The 24,452-nt window shown below is 39.3% G+C and overlaps 1 protein-coding gene and 1 pseudogene across 1 annotated transcript in view; one reads left to right on the top strand and one right to left on the bottom strand.

Moving 5' to 3' along the window:
* LOC116580097 (NACHT, LRR and PYD domains-containing protein 13-like) overlaps positions 1 to 24,452 on the top strand; it is a 44,008-nt gene that overhangs the window by 7,583 nt on the left and 11,973 nt on the right. Inside the window, 1 exon segment of the mRNA XM_032326136.1 lies at positions 21,669 to 23,253. Coding sequence (XP_032182027.1) covers positions 21,669 to 23,253 — 1,585 coding nt within the window.
* LOC116579734 lies at positions 17,056 to 17,470 on the bottom strand (annotated as a pseudogene).

The raw sequence follows: 24,452 nt of genomic DNA, 5'->3' as shown, positions 1-24,452 counted from the left end.
TAACACTTAAATATACAGACATACAGAGACATAAATTTATTTGCATATCTTTGCATTTATTAAATTATTTTCATGGTTCTTTGTGATAGGTGTTATTATATCCATTTTCATCTGATTAAGCTAACGCTAGGAATATGTAAGTGAATTTCTCATTTCCAAAAGGTATTACATGTCATTTCTAGTCTCTCAGTTTTTAAAGCCCATGAGTTCTCCAACATGGTAACATTTCTCCAGTCATGTTCCATGAAAATCATATTTGTACAAGGTTAATAACTATTGAGTGAAAAAGCATTTTATAGTTAAATCAGTTTGGGAAATATTGGACTGAAAAATGTTACACACAGATTTTGCTAATGTAAGAGTCCTAGGAGCTATTCATATAAAAATATGTGGTTCTGATATCCAAAAAGTAATATATAGCATTTCAGAAGACTTCTGTTCTATGGATTACACATTCCAAAAGCTTGGACTTTATCATATTGTTATTTCCAAATAATAAAGTCTCCATAGCTTTCTCAGAGTTTGGACCATAACTATTGAAATTAGGCTTTCAAACTGAATTTATGGCCTATTCCAATCAAATACTTTTTTACATATACATTGTTCAGTGTGCCACAATGAATAAAACCACTATGAAGGAGAATATTTTAAGCCCTAGAGGCTTCAGAAAAATTTTACCTATTATTACTTCATTTATGCTGCAGGTCCTTCTAAACCATAAATAGTGAGAATGTTTCTATTATCATAATCCTTTTCTTACACAGAAAACAAAAAATGAAAAATGATGGGCAAAAGAAAGGATATTTACTCTATCTTGAAGTGTTAATGCTCCTTTATAAAAAATTTAATAATAATGAATTTGACTTGTTTAGAGGAACACTTGAAAATTACAGGTATATTCTCTTTAAGTCTGTAGAGGATATGTATGTATAATCCTGTTTCCCAAGTTAAAAAAATATATGTATGTATTGACTAATACTAGATTTAACGATAAGCCCAATGCAAACATTATTTTTAAAAATCTGTGTGTTCAAATACACTTGTTTCTATTTATACTAAACTTTTAAATTTTAGACTAGTTTACATTTGTGGAAAAATTACAAAGATAGCAGAATTCCTTCCCAAATACACCTCACCTAGTTTCCCAATTATTAAAAGGTTATGTTACTAAGTTTCATTTATATCAATTAGTAAGGCAATCTTAATAGATCATTTTAAACTGAAAATGAAACCTTTTGACATACCCCCATTAAAAGATGCTTGTTTTCTCATTTTTATTTTTGAGTATGATCTTATTTTTTGGACCTATAAGATGTTCGGGTTCATGTGGATTATTTCCTGCCCCAGTTTTCCATTTGATTTTGAAATAACAGTTATTTGCATTATTCTAAAAAGGTATGCAGGGATCAAGAAAAAGATAGAAAGTTTGTATTCAGTTTGAATTTTTTCCTCAGAGTATTCCTTTTCTCCTCTTTATCTTTGCTAAAGAAGGATATGAACCCAAGAGTCATCAGATAACATTTATACTAATGGGAAAAGGTGTTGTGGTTTCTACCTATTTCAGTCCACGGGAAAATGAAAAACATGTCTGTCAGAAACTCAGAAGGGAGATTTGGATTTATTCTGAAAAAACCAACCATGCTGACAGTTTTACTCTTACAGTATCTACAGAGGTTTGAGGCAAAACTGAATTTGAAGGAAAAAAAAAATCCCAGAATGTTAAGCTATATTTGCAAAATGTGATTCCTACAGATGTCAAAAATACTGTCTCTCTAATTTTACCTTCATTATGAAATGCCTTCAGGCTCAGGCTGTGTAACTTTTCTATGAAGCACTTAAATCTCTACTCAGGCCCCTTAGGAAGATGTAATGGCAATCAGTAAATAACAGTGCAGAGACTGTTGATTACTATTGAATAAACTAAAATGCTTTCCATACATTGCAAACTAAAAATGGATCACTCTCATCACTTATCTTTTTTTAATGACATTTTAAAGTCTAAGGGCCTTATTAATCAATGCTTTATATGATGCTTTCCAAAGATGTACATGTACCTTGCTTAGAAAACAGAAGAGAGGCAGATATAATGAGATTCTTCTGAGAAAATTAAATTAAATCAGTATTCATAAACATTAGGCATCAGAAAAAGAATACGAAAAAAGAAAGATGTTAAGAAAAAGAGGAAATAGAAAAAAGAAAGAGTAAAAGAAGAGGAAACTATCATTGAGCAACAAGGACATATCCTCTGATGGTTAGTTTCTTAAACAGTTTTTGATAGGCATTTTACATTTCATGTTACAAAAGATGAGGAATCTGAAAAAAATCACTTGTTCAGGTCCTCATAAAAGAGTATGGTTAAGGCCAAACTTTGAAACTGTGCCTAGTTGGCTCCAGAATTTGTGCTTCATTCCCTGTTCATAAAAATCCTGACATATTGGCAATTTGATAACATTTTAAACATAATGATGGTATTTAGCTGTTAGTTGCAAAAGGAGAGGTTTAGATTTTCACTTTTAGTTTATATTCCATATGGCTTTATCAAAATAATCAATGTATTTATAGAAAAGTTTAAATGATAATTTTAACATATTGAGTAAAAATTGAGAGGAGGCTATTTACTTGAAAGATTTTCTTTACAATGTCTAAAGTTTTAAATGCTTTTATGGAAGAAAAGACAAACATTAAATGGTACACATTTAAACTATACAACTTGAAAAGTTTTGTAATTTTTATGTACCCATGAAACTACCATTGCAATCAAGATGCTAATGTCTCACCTTTATATTGGTTTTGTGAGACGGCCATTAACACTACCAATGACTGGATGGCTTAAATAGCAGAAATTAATTCTCTCACAATTTTAGAGTCTGGAAGTCTGATAGCAAGGTGTTGCTATCAATTGATTAATTCTGAGGACTCTTTCCATTGCTTGTGGATGGCTACCTTCTCGTTGAGTCTTCATGTGGTCTCCCCTTGTCCATTTCTTATTTACTGATTTACTATTATTGAGTTCTTAAGTTCTGCATGGAGCACTGGATGTGGTGCATAAACACTGAATCTTGGAACACTGAAAAGATAAAATTAAATTAAAAACAAACAAACAAAAAGTTTAAAGCAAAAAAAAAAAAAAGGAAGACAGGACTGGGATTTAAAAAAAAAAAAAAGGAATTGTACTTAAATTCTAGGCTATGGCATTGGCTCTTTTTAAAAAAAATTTATTTATTTATTTTCAGCATAACAGTATTCATTATTTTTTCACTACCCCCATTGCATTGCTCCATGCAATCTGTGCCCTCTATAAATAAGTGGCCCCAGCTAGATCTAGAGCCTTTCGTTTAATGTATCTAGATATAGAGTGTGGCAGCAAGGCTATAATCTGGAGGGATCCCCTCACTGGGTTTATGTGCAACATAGGAAATGCAATGTGTCATGTAGTTGATGTACAGGTAAATGGAGCTAGTGATGAGGGGATGATCTTAACTTATTGTGCTATGCTCCTAAGATTCCCTATTCAGTTTCCCTATTGCTAGGAGAGCTGACCCAACCCTGGACAGACCCTACAGGTAGGCTCTGTGAGGCTTCTCAAAATTTGTTTTTTGTTTTTTGTTTTTTGTTTTTTTGGCCAAGTTCACCATGGTAGAGAGTGATGGGTGGTAGTGGTTCAAAGGAACATGCAGCATGAAGAAGCAGCCCAGGACCCAGCTAGCTACCCAGATCACATCCTGCAAGCCTTGACAACCAGTAGAATTATAAATGTTAGAGCCATGTCTCCGTTAGAGCTGTTATCCCTATGGGACATTGGCTTATAGCAGCTAAGCACTGAACAGTAGAATAAGTTATTGCTGTGTGAGTTAGACATGGAAGGGGCCCTGCAGCTCATGAGGAATGGCGCATTCAGAGTGGTTTTGTGGAATATATGGAGAGGGGCTTGGTTTAGAACCCAATTCTTCGTGCTTTTATTTTTATGGTGCTCTAGTGTGCATAAATAGAATGTTTTCTATGTGCTGGGCATTTTACATACTTGGGATAAGTAAGCAAACAGAGGCTAGCCATTTGGGTCCCTCCTTCAGTGGGGTGAAGAGAGGTAATGAAGGTAAGAAATAAGTACACTACATGGTATGTTAGGAGGTAACCAAGGGAATGGAAAGAGAAAGGTGAATAGGGAGAGTCTTGGGTGTGTGTTGTAGGGATCAGGTGCAGTGCTAATCAGGACTGCCCAGCACCACTGAACTAAAATTTGAGCAAAGACTTGAGAGAAGAGAAGGTGGGTCATATGAGTGTGGGGAGAGTGTGTTCCTGATGGGGGGATGGCTGGACCTAAATAACGTGAGTTGATGGAGCTAGGGGATGTGATTCCTTTGTCTTCAGTCTCAGGCTTGTCAGGGCAGTCCTTGACTCCGCAGAGAGCATCCATCACTGGTCATTTTCAGCCTGGGTATCTCAATATCCCACTATCACTATTTGTTGCAGAGATGACACAGTCATGGGGACCCCAAGATCCAAACCAAGAAACAGCAGAGATTCCGGAAGAAGAAAAAGGTTTGTATGCTACTTTATGGTGATTGTGGACAAATTGCTTGATGGGTCATCCATTTTGTTGGGTCTCTAATTGTCATCACCTATGAAGTTTTCTTCTCTAATTGTCATCACCTCTGAAATTTTCTTCAATTTATACCATTCCCCACCTGTTCTTGCATTACTGCTTATTGAATAATAAGTTGCTGTAAACTAGGTAATTTCTGACTCCACTGTCTGTTCTTAGATACCAGTGTCTGTTTCTGGACATTGTGATTTTGTTGAATTAACAGGTAACTGTATTTTGGGGGGTACCAGTTGATTGTTGGAGATTTTCATGTTGACAAAGTAATATATGCAACTATAGAACAGGCTTGGATTTCTCAAATATATGTACTGGTGTATAATCCAGAAAGAATCCCAGAAACCTAAAACTTGTAATGAAAAACATCAATCCATTGCTTAACTCTTGAGTTCTGTAGAAGCAACTATATGCTACTCTTGGCTGCCACTTAACTATTTCTATGCTCATAAAGGGGTTAACATACACTGCAACTTCTTGGTTTTTCTTTTTTTTTTCCATTAACATATAATGTATTATTTGCCCCAGGGGTGCAGGTCTGTGAATCATCAGGCTTACACATTTCATAACACTCACCATAGCACATACCCTCCCCAGTGTCCATAACCCAACCACATTCTCCCTAAACCCCTCTGCCCCAGCAACCGTCAGTTTATTTAATGAGACTAAGAGTCTCTTATGGTTTGTCTCCCTCCCAATCCCATCTTGTTTCATTTTTTCATTTTTTCCCCTCCCTACCCCCATGACTCTCCACCCTGCCCCTTGAATTCCTCATATCAGATCATATGATAATTGTCTTTCTCTGATTGACTTATTTCGCTTAGCATAATACCCTCTAGTTCCACCCATGTCATTGCAAATAGCAAGATGTCATTTTTTTAGATGGTTGTATAATATTGCATTTTGTGTGTGCCATATCTTTTTTTTTTTAGATTTTATTTATTTGAAAGAGAGAATGAGAGAGAGTATGAAAGCTGAGAGGGTCAAAGGGAGAAGTGGACTCCCTAGGGAGCTGGGAGCCTGATGTGGGACTAGATCCCGGGACTCTGAGATCATGAGCTGAGCTGAAGGTAGTTGTTTAACCAACTGAGCCACATCTTCTTTATCCATTCATCTGTTGATGGACATCTAGGTTCTTTGCATAGTTTGGCTATTGTGGAGATTGCTGCTATAAACATTCGGGTGCACGTGACCCTTTGGATCACTACATTTGTATCTTTAGGGTAAATACCCAGTAGTGCAATTGCTGAGTTGTAGGGTAGCTCTACATTTTTTTTCATAGATACAACATTTATTTTATTTTATTTTTTGTTTTTTTTTATTTATTTTTTATTTATTTTCAGCATAACAGTATTTATTATTTTTGCACCATACCCAGTGCTCCATGCAATCCGTGCCCTCTATAATACCCACCACCTGGTACCCCGACCTCCCACCCCCAACCCCTTAAAAACCCTCAGATTGTTTTTCAGAGTCTATAGTCTCTCATGGTTCACCTCCCCTTCCAATTTCCCCCAACTCCCTTCTCCTCTCTATCTCCCCATGTTCTCCACGCTATTTGTTATGCTCCATAAATAAGTGAAACCATATGATACTTGACTCTCTCTGCTTGACTGATTTCACTCAGCATAATCTCTTCCAGTCCTGTCCATGTTGCTACAAAATTGGGTATTCGTCCTTTCTGATGGAGGCATAATACTCCATAGTGTATATGCACCACATCTTCCTTATCCATTCATCCGTTGAAGGGCATCTTGGTTTTTCCACAGTTTGGCGATCGTGGCCATTGCTGCTATTAACATTGGGGGTACAGATGGCCCTTCTTTTCACTACATCTGTATCTTTGGGGTAAATACCCAGGAGTCCAATGGCAGGGTCATAGGGAAGTTCTATTTTTAATTTCTTGAGGAATCTCCACACTGTTCTCCAAAGAGGCTGCACCAACTTGCATTCCCACCAACAGTGGAAGAGGGTTCCTCTTTCTCCATATCCTCTCCAACACATGTTGTTTCCTGTCTTGCTAATTTTGGCCATTCTAACTCATGTAAGGTGATATCTCAATGTGGTTTTAATTTGAATCTCCCTGATGGCTAGTGATGATGAACATTTTTTCATGTGTCTGATAGCCATTTGTATGTCTCCATTGGAGAAGTGTCTGTTCATATCTTCTGCCCATTTTTTGATATGATTGTCTGTTTTGTGTGTGTTGAGTTTGAGGAGTTCATTATAGATCCTGGATATCAACCTTTTGTCTGTACTGTCATTTGCAAATATCTTCTCCCATTCCGTGGGTTGCCTCTTTGTTTTGTTGACTGTTTCCTTTGCTGTGCAGAAGCTTTTGATTTTGATGAAGTCCCAAGTAGCTCTATTTTTTTTTAATTGTAACAGTATTCTTTGTTTTTGCACCACACCCAGTGCTCCATGCAATCCGTGCCCTCCCTAACACCCACCACCTGGTTCTATTTTTTTAAAATTTTTTATTTCTTTTTAGCATAACAGTATTCATTGCTTTTGCACCACACCCAGTGCTCCATGCAATCCGTGCCCTCCCTAATACCCACCCCCTGGTTCCCCCAACCTCCCACCTCCCCCCCCCCCGCCCCTTCAAAGCCCTCAGATTCAGAGTCCATAGTCTCTCATGGTTCACCTCCCCTTCCAATTTCCCTCAACTCCCTTCTCCTCTCCATCTCCCCTTGTCCTCCATGTTATTTGTTATCTCCACAAATAAGTGAAACTATATGATACTTGACTCTCTCTGCTTGACTGATTTCACTCAGCATAATCTCTTCCAGTCCTGTCCATGTTGCTACAAAATTGGGTATTCGTCCTTTCTGATGGAGGCATAATACTCCATAGTGTATATGGACCACATCTTCCTTATCCATTCGTCTGTTGAAGGGCATCTTGGTTCTTTCCACAGTTTGGCGACCGTGGCCATTGCTGCTATCAATATTGGGGTACAGATGGCCCTTCTTTTCACTACATCTGTATCTTTGGGGTAAATACCCAGTAGTGCAATGGCAGGGTCATGGGGGTAGCTCTATATTTAATTTCTTAAGGAATGTCCACACTGTTTTCCAAAGGCTGCACCAATTTGTATTCCCACCAGCAGTGTAAGAGGGTTCCCCTTTCTCCACATCCTCAATTTTTAACTTTTTGAGGAACCTCCATACTGTTCCAGAGTGGCTGCACCAGCTTGCATTCCCACCAACAGTGTAGGAGGGTTCTCCTTTTTCTGCATCCTCCCTTACATCTGTTGTTTCCTGACTTGTTAATATTAGTCATTCTGACTGGTGCGAGGTGGTATCTCACTGTAGTTTTGATTTATATTTCCCTGATGCCAAGTGATGTTGAGCACTTTTTCATGTGTCTGTTGCCTATTTGGATCTCTTCTTTGCCAAAATGTCTGTTCATGTCTTCTGCCCATTTCTTGATTGGGTTATTTGTTCTGGGTAAGTTCTTTATAGATAAGTTCTTTATAGATTTTGGATACTAGCCCTTTATCTGATATGTCATTTGCGAGTTTCTTCTCCCATTCTGTCAGTTGTCTTTTGGTTTTGTTGACTGTTTCCTTTGCTGTGCAAAAGCTTTTAATCTTGATGAAGTCCCAATAGTTCACTTTTGCCCTTGCTTCCTTTGCCTTGGCAATGTTTCTAGGAAGAAGTTGCTGTGGCTGAGGTTGAAGAGGTTGCTGTCTGTATTCTCAAGGATTTTCATGGATTCCTGTCTCACATTGAGATCTTCCATCCATTTTTAGTCTTTTTTGTGTATGGTGTGAGGAAATGGTCCTGTTCCATTATTCTGGATGTGGCTGTCCAATTTTCCCAACACCATTTGTTGAAGAGACTATCTTTTTTCCACTGGACATTCTTTCCTGATTTGTTGAAGATTAGCTGTCCATAGAGATAGGGTCCATTTCTGGACTCTATTCTGTTCCATTGATCTATGTGTCTACCATACTGTTTTGAGGATTACAGCTTTGTAATAGAGCTTGAAGTCCGGAATTGTGATGCCACAAACTTTTTCTTTTTTCTTTGTTAAAGATTTTATTTATTTGACAGAGATCACAAGTAGGCAGAGAGGCAGGTAGAGAGTGGTGGCGGGGGGGAAGCAGGCTCCCCTCTGAGCAGAGAGCCCTACGTGGGCCTCAATCCCAGGATCTGAGATCATGACCTGAGCCGAAGACAGAGGCTTAGCCCACTGAGCCACCCAGGCGCCCCTGGTTTTCTTTTTCAACATTCCACTGGCTATTTCTGGTTCCATAAAAATTTCAGGATTATTTATTCCATTTCTTTGAAAAAAAAAAAACTAATGGTATTTTGCTAGGGATTGCATTTAATGTGTAGATTGCTTTAGGTAGCATAGACATTTTCACAATATTTGTTTTCCATGCCATGAGCATGGAAAATTTTTCCATTTCTTTGTGTCTTCCTCAATTTCTTTCATGAGTACTTTATAGTTTTCTGAGTACAGATTCTTTGCCTGTTTGGTTAGGATTATTCCAAGGTATCTTACAGTTTGGGGAGCAATTGTAAATGGGATCGACTTCTTAATTTCTCCTCTGCCTTGCTGTTGGTGTATAGAAATGCAACTGATTTCTGTGCATTGATTTTATATCCTGACACTTTATTCCTGTATGAGTTCCACCAGTTTTAGAGTAGATTTTTTTGGGTTTTCCACATAAAGTATATCATACGCAAAGAGTTAGAGTTTGACTTCTTCTTTGCTGATTTGGATGCCTTTTATTTCTTTTTGTTGTCTGATTGCTGAGGCTAGGACATCTAGTACTATGTTGAATAGCAGTGGTGATAGTGGACATCCCTGATGTGTTCCTGACCTTAAGGGAAAACTCAGTTTTTCCTCATTGAGAATGATATTTGCTGTGGGTTTTTCATAGATGGCTTTGATGATATTGAGGTATGTACCTACTATCCATACACTGTGAAGAGTTTTGATCAAGAAAGGGTGCTGTACTTTGTCAAATGCTTTTTTAGTACCTATGAGAATATCATATGGTTCTTGTTATTTCTTTTATTAATGTCTTATATCACATTGATTTATGGATGTTGAACCAACATTGCAGCGCAGGAATAAAGCCCACTTTTTCATGCTGAATAATCCTTTTAATGTACTCTTGGATCCTATTGGCTAATATATTGGTGAGAACTTTTGTACCCATGTTCACCAAGAGTATTGGTTTGTAATTCTCCTTTGGGTTCTTTGGGTTCTTTGTCTGGTTTTGCGATCAAGGTCATGCTGGCCTCATGAAATGAGTTTCGAAGTTTTCCTTCCATTTCTATTTTTTTGGAACAGTTTCAGGAGGATACGTATTAATTCTTCTTTAAATATTTGGTAGAATTCCTCTGGGAAGCCGTCTGGCCCTGGGCTCTTGTTTGTTGGGAGATTTTGGATGACTGCTTCAATCTCCTTACTGGTTATGGGTCTGTTCAGGTTTTCGATTTCTTCCTGGTTCAGTTCTGGTAGTTTATACGTCTCTAGGAATGCATCCATTTCTTCCAGATTGTCAAATTTGCTGGCGTATAGTCACTCATAATATGTTCTTATAATTGTTTGTATTTCTTTGGTGCTGATTGTGATATCTCCTCTTTCATTCATAATTTTATTAATTTGAGTCCTTTCTCTTTTCTTTTTGGTAAGTCTGGTCAGGGGGTTATCAGTCTTATTAATTCTTTCAAAGAACTAGTTCCTAGTTTCATTCATTTGTTCTACTATTCTTTTGGTTTCTGTTTCATTGATTTCTGGTCTGATTTTTGTTATTTCTCTTCTCCTGCTGGGTTTAGGCTTTCTTTGCTGTTCTTTTTCCAGCTCCTCTAGGTGTAGGGTTAGATTTTATATTTAAGGCCTTTCTTGTTTCTTGAGAAGGGCTTGTATTGCTATGTACTTTCCTCTCAGGACTACCTTTGCTGTAACCCAAAGATTTTGAACAATTGTGTTTTCATTTTCATTTGTTTCAATGAACTTTTTTTTTATCTTCCTTAACTTTTTAACTTTTATTTTTTTAAATTTCTTTTCAGTGTGCCAGAATCCATTGTTTACTAAAATTCTTTAATTTCTCAGTTGACTCATTCGTCTTTAGTAGGATGTTCTTTAGCCTCCATGTTTTTGGTTCTTTCCAACTTGTGATTGAGTTCTAGTTTCAGAGCATTGTGGTCTGAAAATATGCAGGGAATGATCCCAATCTTTTGGCGCCAGTTGAGACTTGATTTATGACCCAGGATGTGATCTATTCTGGAGAATGTTCCATGTGCGCTATAGAAGAATGTGTATTCTGTTGCTTTGGGATGGAATGTTCTGAATATAACTGTGATGTCCATTTGGTCCAGTGTGCCATTTAAGGCCTTTATTTCCTTGTTGATCTTTTGCTTGGATGATCTGTCCATTTCAGTAAGGGGAGTGTTAAAGTCCCCTACTATTATTGTATTATTGTTGATGTGTTTCTTTGATTTTGTTATTAATTGGTTTATATAGTTGGCTGCTCCCACACTAAGGGCATGGATATTTAAAATTTTTAGATCTTCTTGTTGTACAGACCCTTTGAGTATGATATAGTGTCCTTCCTCATCTCTCATTATAGGCTTTGGCTTAAAATCTAATTTATCTGTTATAAGGATTGCCACCCCTGCTTTCTTTTGAATTTACTTTTGAATTTACCATTAGCATGGTAAATTGTTTTCCATCCCCTCACTTTAAATCTGGAGGTGTCTTTGGGTCTAAAATGAGTTTCTTGTAGACAGCATATTAATGAGTCTTGTTTTTTATCCATTTTGATATCCTGTGTCTTTTGATTGGGGCATTTAGCCCATTTACATTTAGGGTAACTATTGAAAGATACGAATTTAGTGCCATTGTATTACCTGTAAGGTGACTGTTACTGTATGTTGTCTCTGTTCCTTTCTGATCTATTACTTTGAGGCTTTATCTTTGCTTAGAGGACCCCTTTCAATATTTCCTGTAGGGCTGGTTTGGTGTTTGTAAATTCTTTTAATTTTCATTTGTCCTGGAAGCTTTTTATCTCCCCTATTTCCTATGACAGCCTAGCTGGATATAGTATAATTGGCTGCAAATTTTTCTTATTTAGTGCTCTAAATATGTCATGCCAGTCCTTTCTGGCTTGCCAGGTCTCTGTGGATAAGTCTGCTGTCAATCTAATATTTATACTATTGTATGTTACAGACTTCTTGTCCTGAGCTGCTTCCAGTATTTTCTCTTTGTCACTAAGACTTGTAAGTTTCACTATTAGATGATGGGGTGTGGACCTATTTTTATTGATTTCTGAGGGGGGTTCTCTGTGCCACCTAGATTTTGATCCTTGTTCCCTTCTCAAAATTGGGGAAATTTTCTGCTATAATTTGTTCCAGTATACCTTCTGCCCTTCTTTCTTTTTCCTCTGGGATCCCAATTATTCTAATATTGTTTCATCTTCTGGTATCACTTATCCCTCGAATTCTCCCCTCATGGTCCAGTAGTTGTCTCTCTTTTGCTCAGTTCTTTATTCTCCATCATTTGGTCTCTCTTTTGCTCAGTTCTTTATTCTCCATCATTTGGTCTTCTATATCACTAATTCTTTCTTCTGCCTCATTCATTCTAGCCGTAAGATCCTCCATTTTTTATTACACCTTGTTAATAGCTTTTTTATTTTAACTTGGTTAGATTTTAGTTCTTCTATTTTTCCAGAAAGAGATTCTCTAGTATCTTCCATGGTTTTCTTGAGCCCAGCTAGCACCTTGATAATCATCATTCTGAACTCTAGTTCTGACATTTTAATAATGTCCATATTGATTAGGTCCCTAGCCATCAGTACTGCCTCTTGTTCATTTTTTTTTTTTTGGAGGTGTTTTACACCTTGTCTTTTTATCCAGATAAGAACAGATGAATGAGAGAACAAAATACTAAAAGGGTAGTAATGACCCCAGAAAAATATACACTAACTAAGTCAGAAGAGACCCAAAACCAGGGGGAGAAGAAAGCAGGGGAAGTGGGAAACAATAAATAAGTAAATAAATATTTATTAGACTGGTGAATAGAACAGAGCCACACTTGATTTTGGTTGTATTTTGGTCTGTTAGAAGAAACTACCTCCCAAAATTTTAAAGAAATCTATATATACACACACACACCCAAAAAAATAAGGGTAAACATGATTAAGGGATAGAATAGGACTGTAAAGATGAAAATTTAAAAAGATCCTATAAAAGGAATTGATAAGAAAAGTTGGTTGGAAAAAAAAAAGAAAAAAACGGAAAGGACGTGATCAGGCTGGAGACTAGAGCAAAGCCATTCACAATATTTAGGGTATATTTTGATCTATTAGAGGAAATTGTATCCCAAATTTTTAAAGAAAAAAACCTATATGTATATAAAAAAATAAGGTTAAATACAATGAAGGGATAGAATATGACTATAACAATGAAATTTTTAAAAGACTTTAAAAAGGTATTGATAAGAGAAAATAGTTTGAAAATGTTAAAATAGGAAAGAGAAAAAGTTTTTTAGAATAAGAAAAAAATAAAATTAAAAAAAGTTAACTTTGCAAGACTAAAGGATCATGGGGGAAAAGCCAAGAATTCTGTATGTTGCTTTCCCCGATGTTACTGCCTATGTTCTCCTCTAGGATTCTGAAGCATTCCTATCTCACGTTGAAGTCTCTCATGCATTTTGAGTTTATCTTTGTGTATGGTGTAAGGGAATGGTCGAGTTTCATTCTTCTACATATAGCTGTCCAATTTTCCCAGCACCATTTATTGAAGAGACTGGTTTTTTTTTCCCACTGGATATTTTTTCCTGCTTTGTCTATGATTATTTGACCAGAGAGTTGAGGGTCCATACTGGGCTGTCTACTCTGTTCCACTGGTCTATGCATCTGTTTTTGTGCCAGTACCATGCTGTCTGGGTGATTACAGCTTTGTAATAAAGCTTGAGATCAGGCAATGTGATGCCCTCAGCTTTCTTTTTCTTTTTCAACATTTACTTAGAAATTCTGATTCCATACAAATTTTAGGATTGTTTGTTCCAGCTCTTTGAAAAATGCTGGTGGAATTTTGATCAGAATGGCACTGAAAGTATAGATTGCTCTGCAGTACAGACATTTTAACAGTGTTTATTCTTCCTATCTATGAGCATGGAATGGTCTTCCATCTTTTTGTGTCTTCTTAATTTCTTTCATTGAGTGTTCTGTAGTTCCTCAGGTACAGATCCTTACCTCTTTGGTTAGGTTTATTCCCAGGTATCTTATGGTTCTTGATGCTATAGAATCGATGGAATCGATGGAATCGATTCTCTAATTTCCCTTTCTGTATTTTCATTGTTAGTGTATAAGAAAGCAATTGATTTCTGGGGATTCCTGAGTGGCTCGGTTGGTTGGACTGATGCCTCCATGTCAGGTCATGATCTCAGGGACCTGGGATTGAGTCCCATATCGGGCTCCTTGCTCAGCAGGGAGCCTGCTTCTCTCGCTGCCTCTGCCTGCCACTCTGCCTGCTTGTGTGTGTGTGCGCTGTCTCACTCTCTTTCTCTGACAAATAAATAAAATCTTTTTTAAAAAAGCAATTGATTTCTGTACATTGATTTTTTAAATTAATTTATTTATTTTCAGAAAAACAGTATTCATTATTTTTTCACCACACCCAGTGCTCCATGCAATCTGTGCCCTCTATAATACCCACCACCTGGTACCCCAACCTCCCACCCCCCCGCCACTTCAAACCCCTCAGATTGTTTTTCAGAGTCCATAGTCTCTCATGATTTACCTCCCCTTCCAATTTACCCCAACTCCCTTCTCCTCTCTAACACCCCTTGTCCTCCATGATATTTGTTATGCTCCACAAATAAGTGAAACCATATGATAATTGACTCTCTCTGCTTGACTTATTTCACTCAGCATAATCTCTTCCAGTCCCGTCCATGTTGCTACAAAAGTTGGGTATTCGTCCAACATTGATTTTTGTATCCTGTATTCAGCATTACTGAATTGCTGTATGAGTTCTAGTAGTTTGGGGGTGAAGTCTTTTGGGTTTTCCATATAAAGTATCATGTCATCTGCAAAGAGAGGGAGTTTGACTTCTTCATTGCTAATTTGAATACTTTTTATTTCTCTTTGTTGTCTGATTGCTGTTTCTAGGACTTCTAACACTATATTGAACAAGAGTGGTGAGTGTGGAGATCCTTGTTGTGTTCCTGATCTCAAAGGAAAAGCTGTCAGCTTTCCCCATTGAGGATGATATTTGTTGTGGGATTTTCATAGATAGATTTTATGAAGTTGAGGAATGTTCCCTCTATCCCTATACTTTGAAGTGTTTTAATCAGAAACAGATGCTGGATTTGTCAAATGCTTTTTCTGCATCAATTGAAGGGACCATATGGTTCTTCTCTTCTTTTATTGATTTGCTCTATGACATTGACTGATTTGTGAATTTTGAATCACACTTGCAACCCAGGGATAATTTCTACCTGATCATTGTGGATAATCTTTCTAATGTACTGTTGGATCCTATTAGCTAGGATCTTGTTGAGAATCTTAGCATCCATATTCATCAGGGATATTGGTCTGAAATTCTTCTTCTTGGGGGGGGTCTTTGCCTGGTTTGGGGGATCAGGGTAATGCTGGCTTCATAAAGAGTCTGGAAGTTTTCTTTCTGCTTTAATGTTTTGAAACAGCTTCAGGAGAATAGGTATTTCTTGTTTGAAAGTTTGGTAGACTTCTTCAGGGAATCTGTCAGGTCCTGGTCTCTTGTTTTTTGAGAGGTTTTTGATCCCCTACCTCTGAAGTTTTGTGGTTCTCATTGATCAGTGAACTTGGTCTTGGCTGGATGTTCTTGCTGATCTTCTGGAGGAGAGGCCTGTTGCTGTGATTCTCAAATGGTTTTGCCCAAGTTGGAGTTGTGCTGCCCTTGCCAGGAGCCAGGCTAAGTAATCTGGTCCAGTTCATACTCTGGAGCTTTTTTCACCTGAACACTTTCGGTAGAGCTCTGGAGAATTGTTACTCTTCTCTTTTATCTTCAGTTGAGTTTTTAGGTGTTCAGAATGGTTTGATAACTACCTAGCTGGACTCCTGGGACCTGATGATATCTCGGTCTCCTACTCCTCATCCATCTTGCTCCTTCCTCCAACCTCTTGGTTTTTCAATTATCATGGTAGCTAAATATGTCTCCAGTTATTTTTTGGAGTAATCCATTTTCAGTGTCATGGATATAAATCCGTGCTGAACCATATGATACATCAGGAATACATGTTGTATTTCTTTTCTAGAGCTGCCATAATAAATTTCCACAAACTGAGTGGCTTAAAAAATAGACATTCACTCCCTCACAGCTCTGGATTAGTCCAAAATTAAGGTGTTAGCAGGGTCATGCTTCCTCCTGGGGCTCACAGGGAGCATTGTCCTTGTTCACCTGGCTTCTGGTGGCATTCCTGGGGTTGTGGTTGCATCCCTCCAATTTCTGCCTCTCTGGTCACATGGCCACCTCCTGTTTTGTGTCAAAATTCTGTCTCTTGTGAGAATACATTTGACTGCATTTGGGGCAATCCAGGATAAGTTCCTCTGCTCACAGTCCTTATGTTTGCTAACAAGATTCTGGGGATTAGGACATGGACATACGTTGGGGGGGTCACTGTTCAGCCCACTACACATGCCTTTTTGGGGGAATCATTGCCTGTTTTTGTTTGAGTTAACAATTCCTTTTTAACCTTTCCATGCAATTAGTATCTCTAAAATCTTTGGGAAGTCTAATGTAATTGGATGTAACAAGGAACCCATCAGCTCTGCAGCCACAATTTCTAGACTGTTTTCTGAAAGCTGTACATCTGTTCCTAGATAGTACGAGTTGCCATGTATTTCCCATCTTGGGACTTGATTTAATCTCAAATTCCATTTTCTAATCTCAAATGTTGTCATCCCCTCTTTTCCCTAGCTTTTACGTCCATCTGTCTTTCTCATCACTGTTTCAGGGGACCGATGTTATAATAACTCAGAAAAGTCAGTACGAGGAAATTTCTTTGAAATCTTACCTGATAATTTCTCTAGTGCACCACTGATGAACAGCTTAGGTGTAACTGTCCAATTTGAGAGTTATTCTCCTCAATGTTTCTGGTATTTCAATATCCTCTAGTGCCCAGTGTTGAGGAATCTTAATGACTTGTGATTTTTTTTTTTACATTGTATTTGACCCGTGACTTATCTTTTACACTATGAAAGCTTGTGGGGTCCTCCATTCCTGTGTTCCTAAGTGTCACTGGGTAACTAGGTTTGTGGTCTTTACCCTCTTGATTAGGTTGGATGCTAAGCAGGACATTTAAATGTAAAAATGTGCTCTTCTGCTCTCAAATAGCCTTGGGTTTTTTTTTTTGGCATTAATCATTTCTTCTCTGTTCTTTTTCTACAACTCTAATTAGGTGTGTGTTTCCTGTTCAATCATAACTTTTTTTTTTTTTACAACAGCAATAACAGATCAAGCCTTTTGATTTATTACTCAAAACAGCTTCATTTTTTTTTTTAATTTAGCTTTCTGGCTCTCTGCTTGTGCCTTCAACACTTTCACAATGATTTTCTGCTCCTCGATAAGGAAAGCACGCTTGATCCTGTCGTGAACACACTTGGCACACATGGAACCACCATAGGCCCTGCTGAAATGTTTTTTCATTTAAGACAACCTCATAAGCACTTTAGGTCTCACAGCACGAACTCCTAGAAGTTAGCCTGGGCACATACCACATGCAGATTTTGGTGCTTTCCCAAACTCCTTGGTATAAAGGTAAATAATTCTATTACCTGGGGTTCGGGACAGCCTAGTTTTACTAGAGGCTGTATTGTAGGACAGCCTATGATGGTAGGTCAAACGCTGGACCATTCTGAATGCCTAAGGATGCTGTCCCCAGAAGAGGAAAATGGCTCATAACTTTTTTTTAAATGAAATTGATTTTTTTTATTATCTTGAGTATAGTTGACACAATGTTACATTAGTTTCAGGTTTACAACTTAGAGATTCAACAAGTTTATACAATATGTTGTGTTCCCCATAAGTGTCATTGCCATCTGTCCATTATATCGTTATTACAGTATCCTTGTACTGTGCTGTGCCTTTTATTCCTGTGACTCATTCATTCTGTAACTGGAAGCCTGTATCCCTCCTTCACCCATTTTGCCCATTCCCCCAATCATAACATTTTAATCCCATGCTACCATCTGTTTTTGTTAAAGCCATTTGAAAGATTACTTCAACTTTCTATCATACCTTCCATGAAGCCTATTTCATCAATAATATTTTATTTATTTTATTTTTAAAAACAATGCCTGTGTTTTAAGATTTTATTTATTTATCAGAGAGAGAGAGAGTGACAGCAGAAGTAGGAGGAGTAGCAGGCAGAGGGAGAAGCAGGCTCCCTGCCAAGCAAGGGAGGATTCCAGAGTCCCAGGACTCTGGCATTACAACCTGAGCTGAAGGCAGAAGCTTAACCAACTGAGCCACCCAGGTGTCCCCATCAATAATATTTTTAATATAAAAATCTTTTTTTAAAAGGTTTTATTTATTTGGTAGAGATCACAAGTAGGCAGAGAGGCAGGCAGAGAGAAGGGGGTGGGGAGCAGGCTCCCGGCTGAGCAGAGAGCCCGATGTGGAGCTCGATCCCAGGACCCTGGGACCATGACCTGAGCCGAAGGCAGAGGCTTTAACCCACTGAGCCACCTAGGCGTCCCAATATTCTTTTTTTGTTTGTTTAAGATTTTATTTATTTATTTGTCAGAGAGAAAGAGAGAGCACACAAGCAGGCAGAGAGGCAGGCAGAGGCAGAGAGAGAAGCAGGCTCCCTACCAAGCAAGGAGCCCGATGCAGGACTTGATCCCAGGACCCTGGGATCATGACATGAGCCGAGGGCAGAGGCTTTAAACCACTGAGCCACCCAGGCTCAGTGCATCAAAACTCTTAACTCTATTTCTGCTTGTTAGTATTCTTTTTAATGTAATATAATTTGATTTTTTTTTCAATTTTTGGAGCACTTTTTGGTTCCTGGAGGTACATGTTTCTTGGTTAGAGTAAAGTGACTGTACAAGCAAATATAAATGGTACAATGTGCTTAATATTTCAAAGTTTCTCCTATATAATCAATTAATTCTACAAAGGTAGCTAGATTCAAAATTTGGTATTTGTTCTTCCAGCTTTTCTTCATGAATTAGATTATATATAAATCCGTTTATACTGCCTGTCATTTGTTACCTTGATCATATCTTTATACAAACTTATCAGCTTCCAGAGCGCCTGGGTGACTCAGTGGGTTAAAGCCTCTGCCTTCTGCTCAGGTCATGATCTCAGGGTCCTGGGATCGAGCCCCGCATCGGGCTCTCTACTCAGCGGGGAGCCTGCTTCCTCCTCTCTCTCTGCCTGCCTCTCTGCCTACTTGTGATCTCTGTCTGTCAAATAAATAAAATCTTTGAAAAAAATCATATGAGCTTCCCTCTTTAATAGTTATTTAATATACCATTGTATGCGTATATCATGGCCTGTAGCTTGCCCTGTCCTGTTGGTAGAAATTTAGGCTTGTGGGTGTGTGTGTGTATGTTAAATAACACTTTGATAAACATCCATGAGTGTGCATCTGCAGGTGTTTCTGTAGAAGATGGGCCTAATCTAGAACTCCCAGGTCTAAGCACATACAGAATTGAAACTTTGATGCAGCTAAACTGGTCTTCTGAAAGGCCACAAAGTTATACCAAAGGTATACCACAAAGGTATAACATTGTGTCCCTAATGACACTTTAGTTGTTTGTTTTACTGTCCTGCTCTCAACAGATTCTTTTAAAAATTTGCCAACTTGGGGTGCCTGGGTGGCTCAGTGGGTTAAAGCCTCTGCCTTCAGCTCAGGTCATGATCCCAGGGTCCTGGGATCGAGCCACACATTGGGCTCTCTGCTCAGTGGGGAGCCTGCTTCCCTTCCTCTCTCTGCCTGCCTCTCTGGCCTACTTGTGATCTCTGTCTGACAAATAAATAAATAAAATCTTTTAAAAAAATTTGCCAACTTGATAAAAATATTGCCCTGATTTAATACTTGGTTTGCATTTGTTGTGTGAGTGAGTTGAAAACCGTAATTGCTTTTAGCCAGTTTATTTCTTGCAAAATGACCATTTATTCTCCCCTTCTATTTTTCATCTGGGTGCTTGCTCTCTTCATTGACTCATAAGAACACGTTGCATATAGAAAATGAATGACCTCTTGGTCTTTCCCGTAGATGGCAAGTGTTCTCCCTCATGTTGTTTTTCTCTTTCAAGTTGACATGTGTTTGTGTTCTGCTTTGTATCTTCTGGATGGCAAGATTCCTTCTCCCCTTGGCTAGGTGGTGGTGGGGGGCAGGAAGAGTATCCCTGCGATGGCTGCCACCTGAGCGTAGATCACGTGTTCTCTAGCTCTTGTGTGGGAGAGAACAGAGGTAGATCATCTTGTTCTGAGGAAGAAGGCCCTACACATGTCCCACCTTTGGTCCATAAGACCCATCTCTTAAAGGTTGTGTGATCAAGTCTTGGGGTTTAATCAGTCCAGAACAATAGTCCTTGTTTGGAGATGGGGTAAAGGTCTGCAAGGCTGGGTATTTGAGGAGTGCCAGCTTTCAGAGACCTTCGATGGTCTGAACAGAAAGGACCCCACCTCCTGAAGATGACCTTTCCCTTCTGGTAGATAAAAGAAAAATGGTTTTTCATTCTTTCCTGCTTATTTGGGACTTACACAAGGGAACTGAGGTTCAAAGAAGTTGAAGTATCCACAAAGCATTGCAACCCTAAGTGTCACTATTGTGTAATTCCTACTATACTATTCTTTCCACCAGAAATGTGTGTGTGTGTAGTAAAAGGAATCATTACTGACCAAGATATTTAAGGCACAAACCTAGAATGTGTGAACAACTCTGTTTTCTTTAGCATTTCACCACACACTCATTAATTAGAAAGTATTAGTGATCTTACTGGTTCTACTCTCAATATATACCCAAAGTCCATCCATCTTATTTTTAGTACTGTGATCTAATTCTTCACAGGCTCTGCTCAAGTGTTTCCACAAAGAACCAGGCACCTATTATTGTTGCTGTCATGTTATCAGTGGATATGTTTGACCAACCTACCCACTTTCACTTAGAAAACAGAAGCAGTCATTGGGCTCCCTGCTCAGTGGAGAACCTGTTTCTCCCTCTCCCTCTGCCTGCCTCTCTGTCTACTTGTATTCTGTCTGTCAAATAAATAAAATCTTTTAAGATAAATTTAAAAAAACAGAAGCAGCTTCATAAGTGGACTCTCTGCTCCTCTCTTGCACCATAATACCTTCTCCAAGCAATGGTGACCTTTGAAAAACGGAGATTAAAGCTTTTTCTCCCTTCAGAAAAGAGATATTCATGACCAGCCCCTCCCCACAGTTGAGTCCCCCCTGTCAGGCACTTTTCTCACTCTGTTCTAGAATGATAAATAAATAAATAAATACTCTGTTCTATTCCTGTCTCAGGGCATTGGCACTAGCTCTTTACCCTGCCTGAAAGTCTCTCTTTCTATATCTTGGACTGGCAGCTTCTCAAGATTATCATGTTAACTCCCCCACAGAAGCCTCTACAGATCTGTTCCCCAACCTTCAAAGGGGATTCTCAGTCTCTCTTGCATTTATTTTTGTGTATTCTCAAACTATTCTACTGCCTTTGTTGTTTTATCCCACCATGCCACCCCTCCCAAAAGTTGGACCCTTGAAGATAGAATGTGTTTCTCTTGTTTAAGACTTTATATAAGAACTTACTATTCCTGGGACGCCTGGGTGGCTCAGTTGGTTGGACGACTGCCTTCGGCTCAGGTCATGATCCTGGAGTCCCGGGATCGAGTCCCACATTGCGCTCCCAGCTCCATGGGGAGTCTGCTTCTCTCTCTGACCTTCTCCTCGCTCATGCTCTCTCTCACTGTCTCTCTCTCAAATAAATAAATAAAAATCTTTAAAAAAATAAAAATTAAAATTAAAAAAAAAAAGAACTTACTATTCCTAAGGCCAAAATTCATTCTGACCATTGTTGTGTTCTGTTTTGCCTCACTTCTCTGTTTCAGTTCACCGAAGAAGATACAGAGAGAGGATGAAAGCTAAAATATTGATGATGTGGGACATGCCTTGGCCTGAAGGCCACATATATCTGCGAAACGTGACTGAGAAGGAACACAAAAAACTGAAGAGCCTCCTGTATCCCAACCGGATGGGAGCCCAGCCACAGACGATTGTCTTGGAGGGAGTAGCGGGGGTTGGGAAGACCACCCTGGCCATGAAGGCCATGCTGCATTGGGCAGAGGGCTTTCTCTTTCAGCAGAGGTTCTCCTATGTTTTCTTCATCAGCTGCCATAAAGTTAAAGAGGTGAAGGATACCACATTCGCTGGCTTGCTTTCCTGGGACTGGCCTGACTCCCAGCCCCCCTTTGAAGAGCTCATGAGTCACCCTGAGAGGCTCCTGTTTGTCATCGATGGCTTTGAGGAAATGGACATGCCCTCCAACTTGGACGCCAGCCCACCATGTACAGACTGGTTTCAGCGACTCCCAGTCCACAGAATCTTGTTCTACTTGTTGAGAAAAGAACTGGTTCCCGGGGCCACTTTGCTGATCACAACCAAGGAGTATAGAACCAAGGATCTTAAAAAGCTGTTACTGGATCCATGGTTTGTACAAATCTCAGGGTTCACAGAGGGAGACCGGGAGGAGTATTTCATCAGGTACTTTGGTGACCAAAACAAAGCAAAGAAAATCTTGCGCTGGGTAAGAAAAAATGAAAACCTGTTTTATTTCTGCTCTGCGCCCATGGTGTGCTGGGCTGTGTGCTCCTGCCTGAAGTGGCAGATGGCAAGAAGTCCTTGCTTCCAGCTGAGCACCCAGACAACCACCAGTCTGTATGTCTACTTCTTCTCCAGCCTGTTTGCCAAAGCAGAGGTGAGTTTGTCGGCCCAGAGCTGGCCGGAGCAGTGGATAGCGCTCTGCTCTCTGGCTGCAGAGGGGATGTGGTTCTGGAATTTCACATTTGCAAAGGAGGACCTCAAGCACAGGTGCCTGGAAGCATCTCTCATTGACACTCTGCTCAGCTTGAATATCCTTCGAAAGGTCAGTGACTGTGACGGGTGTGTGACTTTCACTCATCAGAGTTTCCAGGTGTTCTTGAGGGCCATGTTCTATGCACTGGGAGGGACAAAAGGCTCCATGGGCAGTCCTGCAAAGCACAAAGAGATGAAGGTGCTACTGACAGATGCTTTGGCCGATACAAACTTCTACTGGAATCAGATGGATCTTTTTTTCTTTGGTCTTTTAAAAAGAAACTTAGCAGGAGAACTGGAAGCCACTTTGCGCTGTAAAGTGAGTCGCAGGATAACAGATGAATTACTAGAATGGGCAGAGGAATTAGGAAGTTATGACATTGTCTCCAACCGTTTTGAATTCCTACACTTTTTTGAGTGCTTGTATGAAACTCAGGAAGAAAACTTTGTAAGGCAGATTCTGAGTCCTCTCCTCGAAGCTGACCTAGATATTTTTGGGAATCTACAACTCCAAGTTGCTTCATTTTGCCTAAAGCACTGTCAAAGGTTAAATAAGCTAAGGCTTTCTGTTACTGTTCCCATCCCTCAAATGGAATTGACTTTCACCACAGAAACTCTGGAGTGAGTAATGCAAACAATTTCCCCCCCAGGTTTCTTCCCAGGCTCTGCCCAAGTTCTTCCATGAAGAACCAGGGATGTGTTGTGTTATCATTGGTTATGACTGACCAAACCTTCTGGGTCACTCCAATCCAGGAGACCAACCATTTCCCTTTAGGTGTCCTATAGTATTCCTTGGCTGCTTCTGCTGATGTCCTTCTAGGTAGGCTTTCTTTCGCAGGCCCTGCATAGCGAAGATGTACGTGCCAAGCCTTGTGCTGAGACCTCCACTCATATCTGACTCATGTCCATTGCTGAATGGAGGGTGGAGAGTTACTGCCATTCATAGATGAGAAAACTGAATAAAAACAGAATTTGCTTATGCCCGTGTGGCCACTAAGCAGCTCAGCCTGGGTCAATGCCCTGCCCTCTTCCACAGCTCCACAGCTCAAAACGCTGGTGCCCATCCTTTGAGCACAATTTGAGGTGGGGTTGGGTCCAGTGGTGTCAACTACATCCTGAACTTCATTTGTCCCTTTGTCTCCTGGAAGAATCCCCGAAATACTTAAACTGCTTTTGGTTCTTATCCTATAACCTTTTCCCATTGCTGACACTGTTGACTTCCAGCGTAGGAGGTAAAGAGATCTGAGTGTCCTAATTATTTCAGGACCTAAGGGTGTTTTCTAAATTCCTCTCTTGAGGCAGGGGCTGCTATGTGTTCACAAATCCTTTGTTTAACCCTCAAACCTACAAAAAATACCAGTTCAATTTTGGTTGTACAAAAAGAAATTCTGAGAAGACTAATCTCTTTGTGTTTATCCAGACTGGAATATTAGTAAGATGTTTGGTCCTGGGGCCTCAGAGTCATGAAAGTTCAATGCATATTGGCTGTCATTTATTTGTCCGGTCCCTTAGGTTTTAGGGAAAACCTAAACAGGGGACTTTGTGTAGGTAGTGTTCATTGTTGGGTTGTATGAGTAAGTGTCCTGGCTACCACATGTTTTCCCCAGGATAGTACCATTTATTGTAAGGATTAATACTCCATCAACCCCATTCCCCAACTTACACATGATCACCCTGAGGCTGCGGGAGATTTCTTGTCTTCCCTAATGGTGATAACAGACCTTCTGACGTGAAGGCCAGTTCTTGTTTCTCTACATTACAGCTCCCTTTCCTCAGTGGCTTTTACCTCTGTCTGTATCTCTGAATTAACTAGGGTGTTA

Source organism: Mustela erminea, chromosome 19 (assembly GCF_009829155.1).
Source record: "Mustela erminea isolate mMusErm1 chromosome 19, mMusErm1.Pri, whole genome shotgun sequence".
In the NCBI taxonomy this organism is placed as follows: Eukaryota; Metazoa; Chordata; class Mammalia; order Carnivora; family Mustelidae; genus Mustela; species Mustela erminea.
Note: the sequence above shows the minus strand (reverse complement) of the source record. Positions and strands in the feature narration are given on the sequence as shown.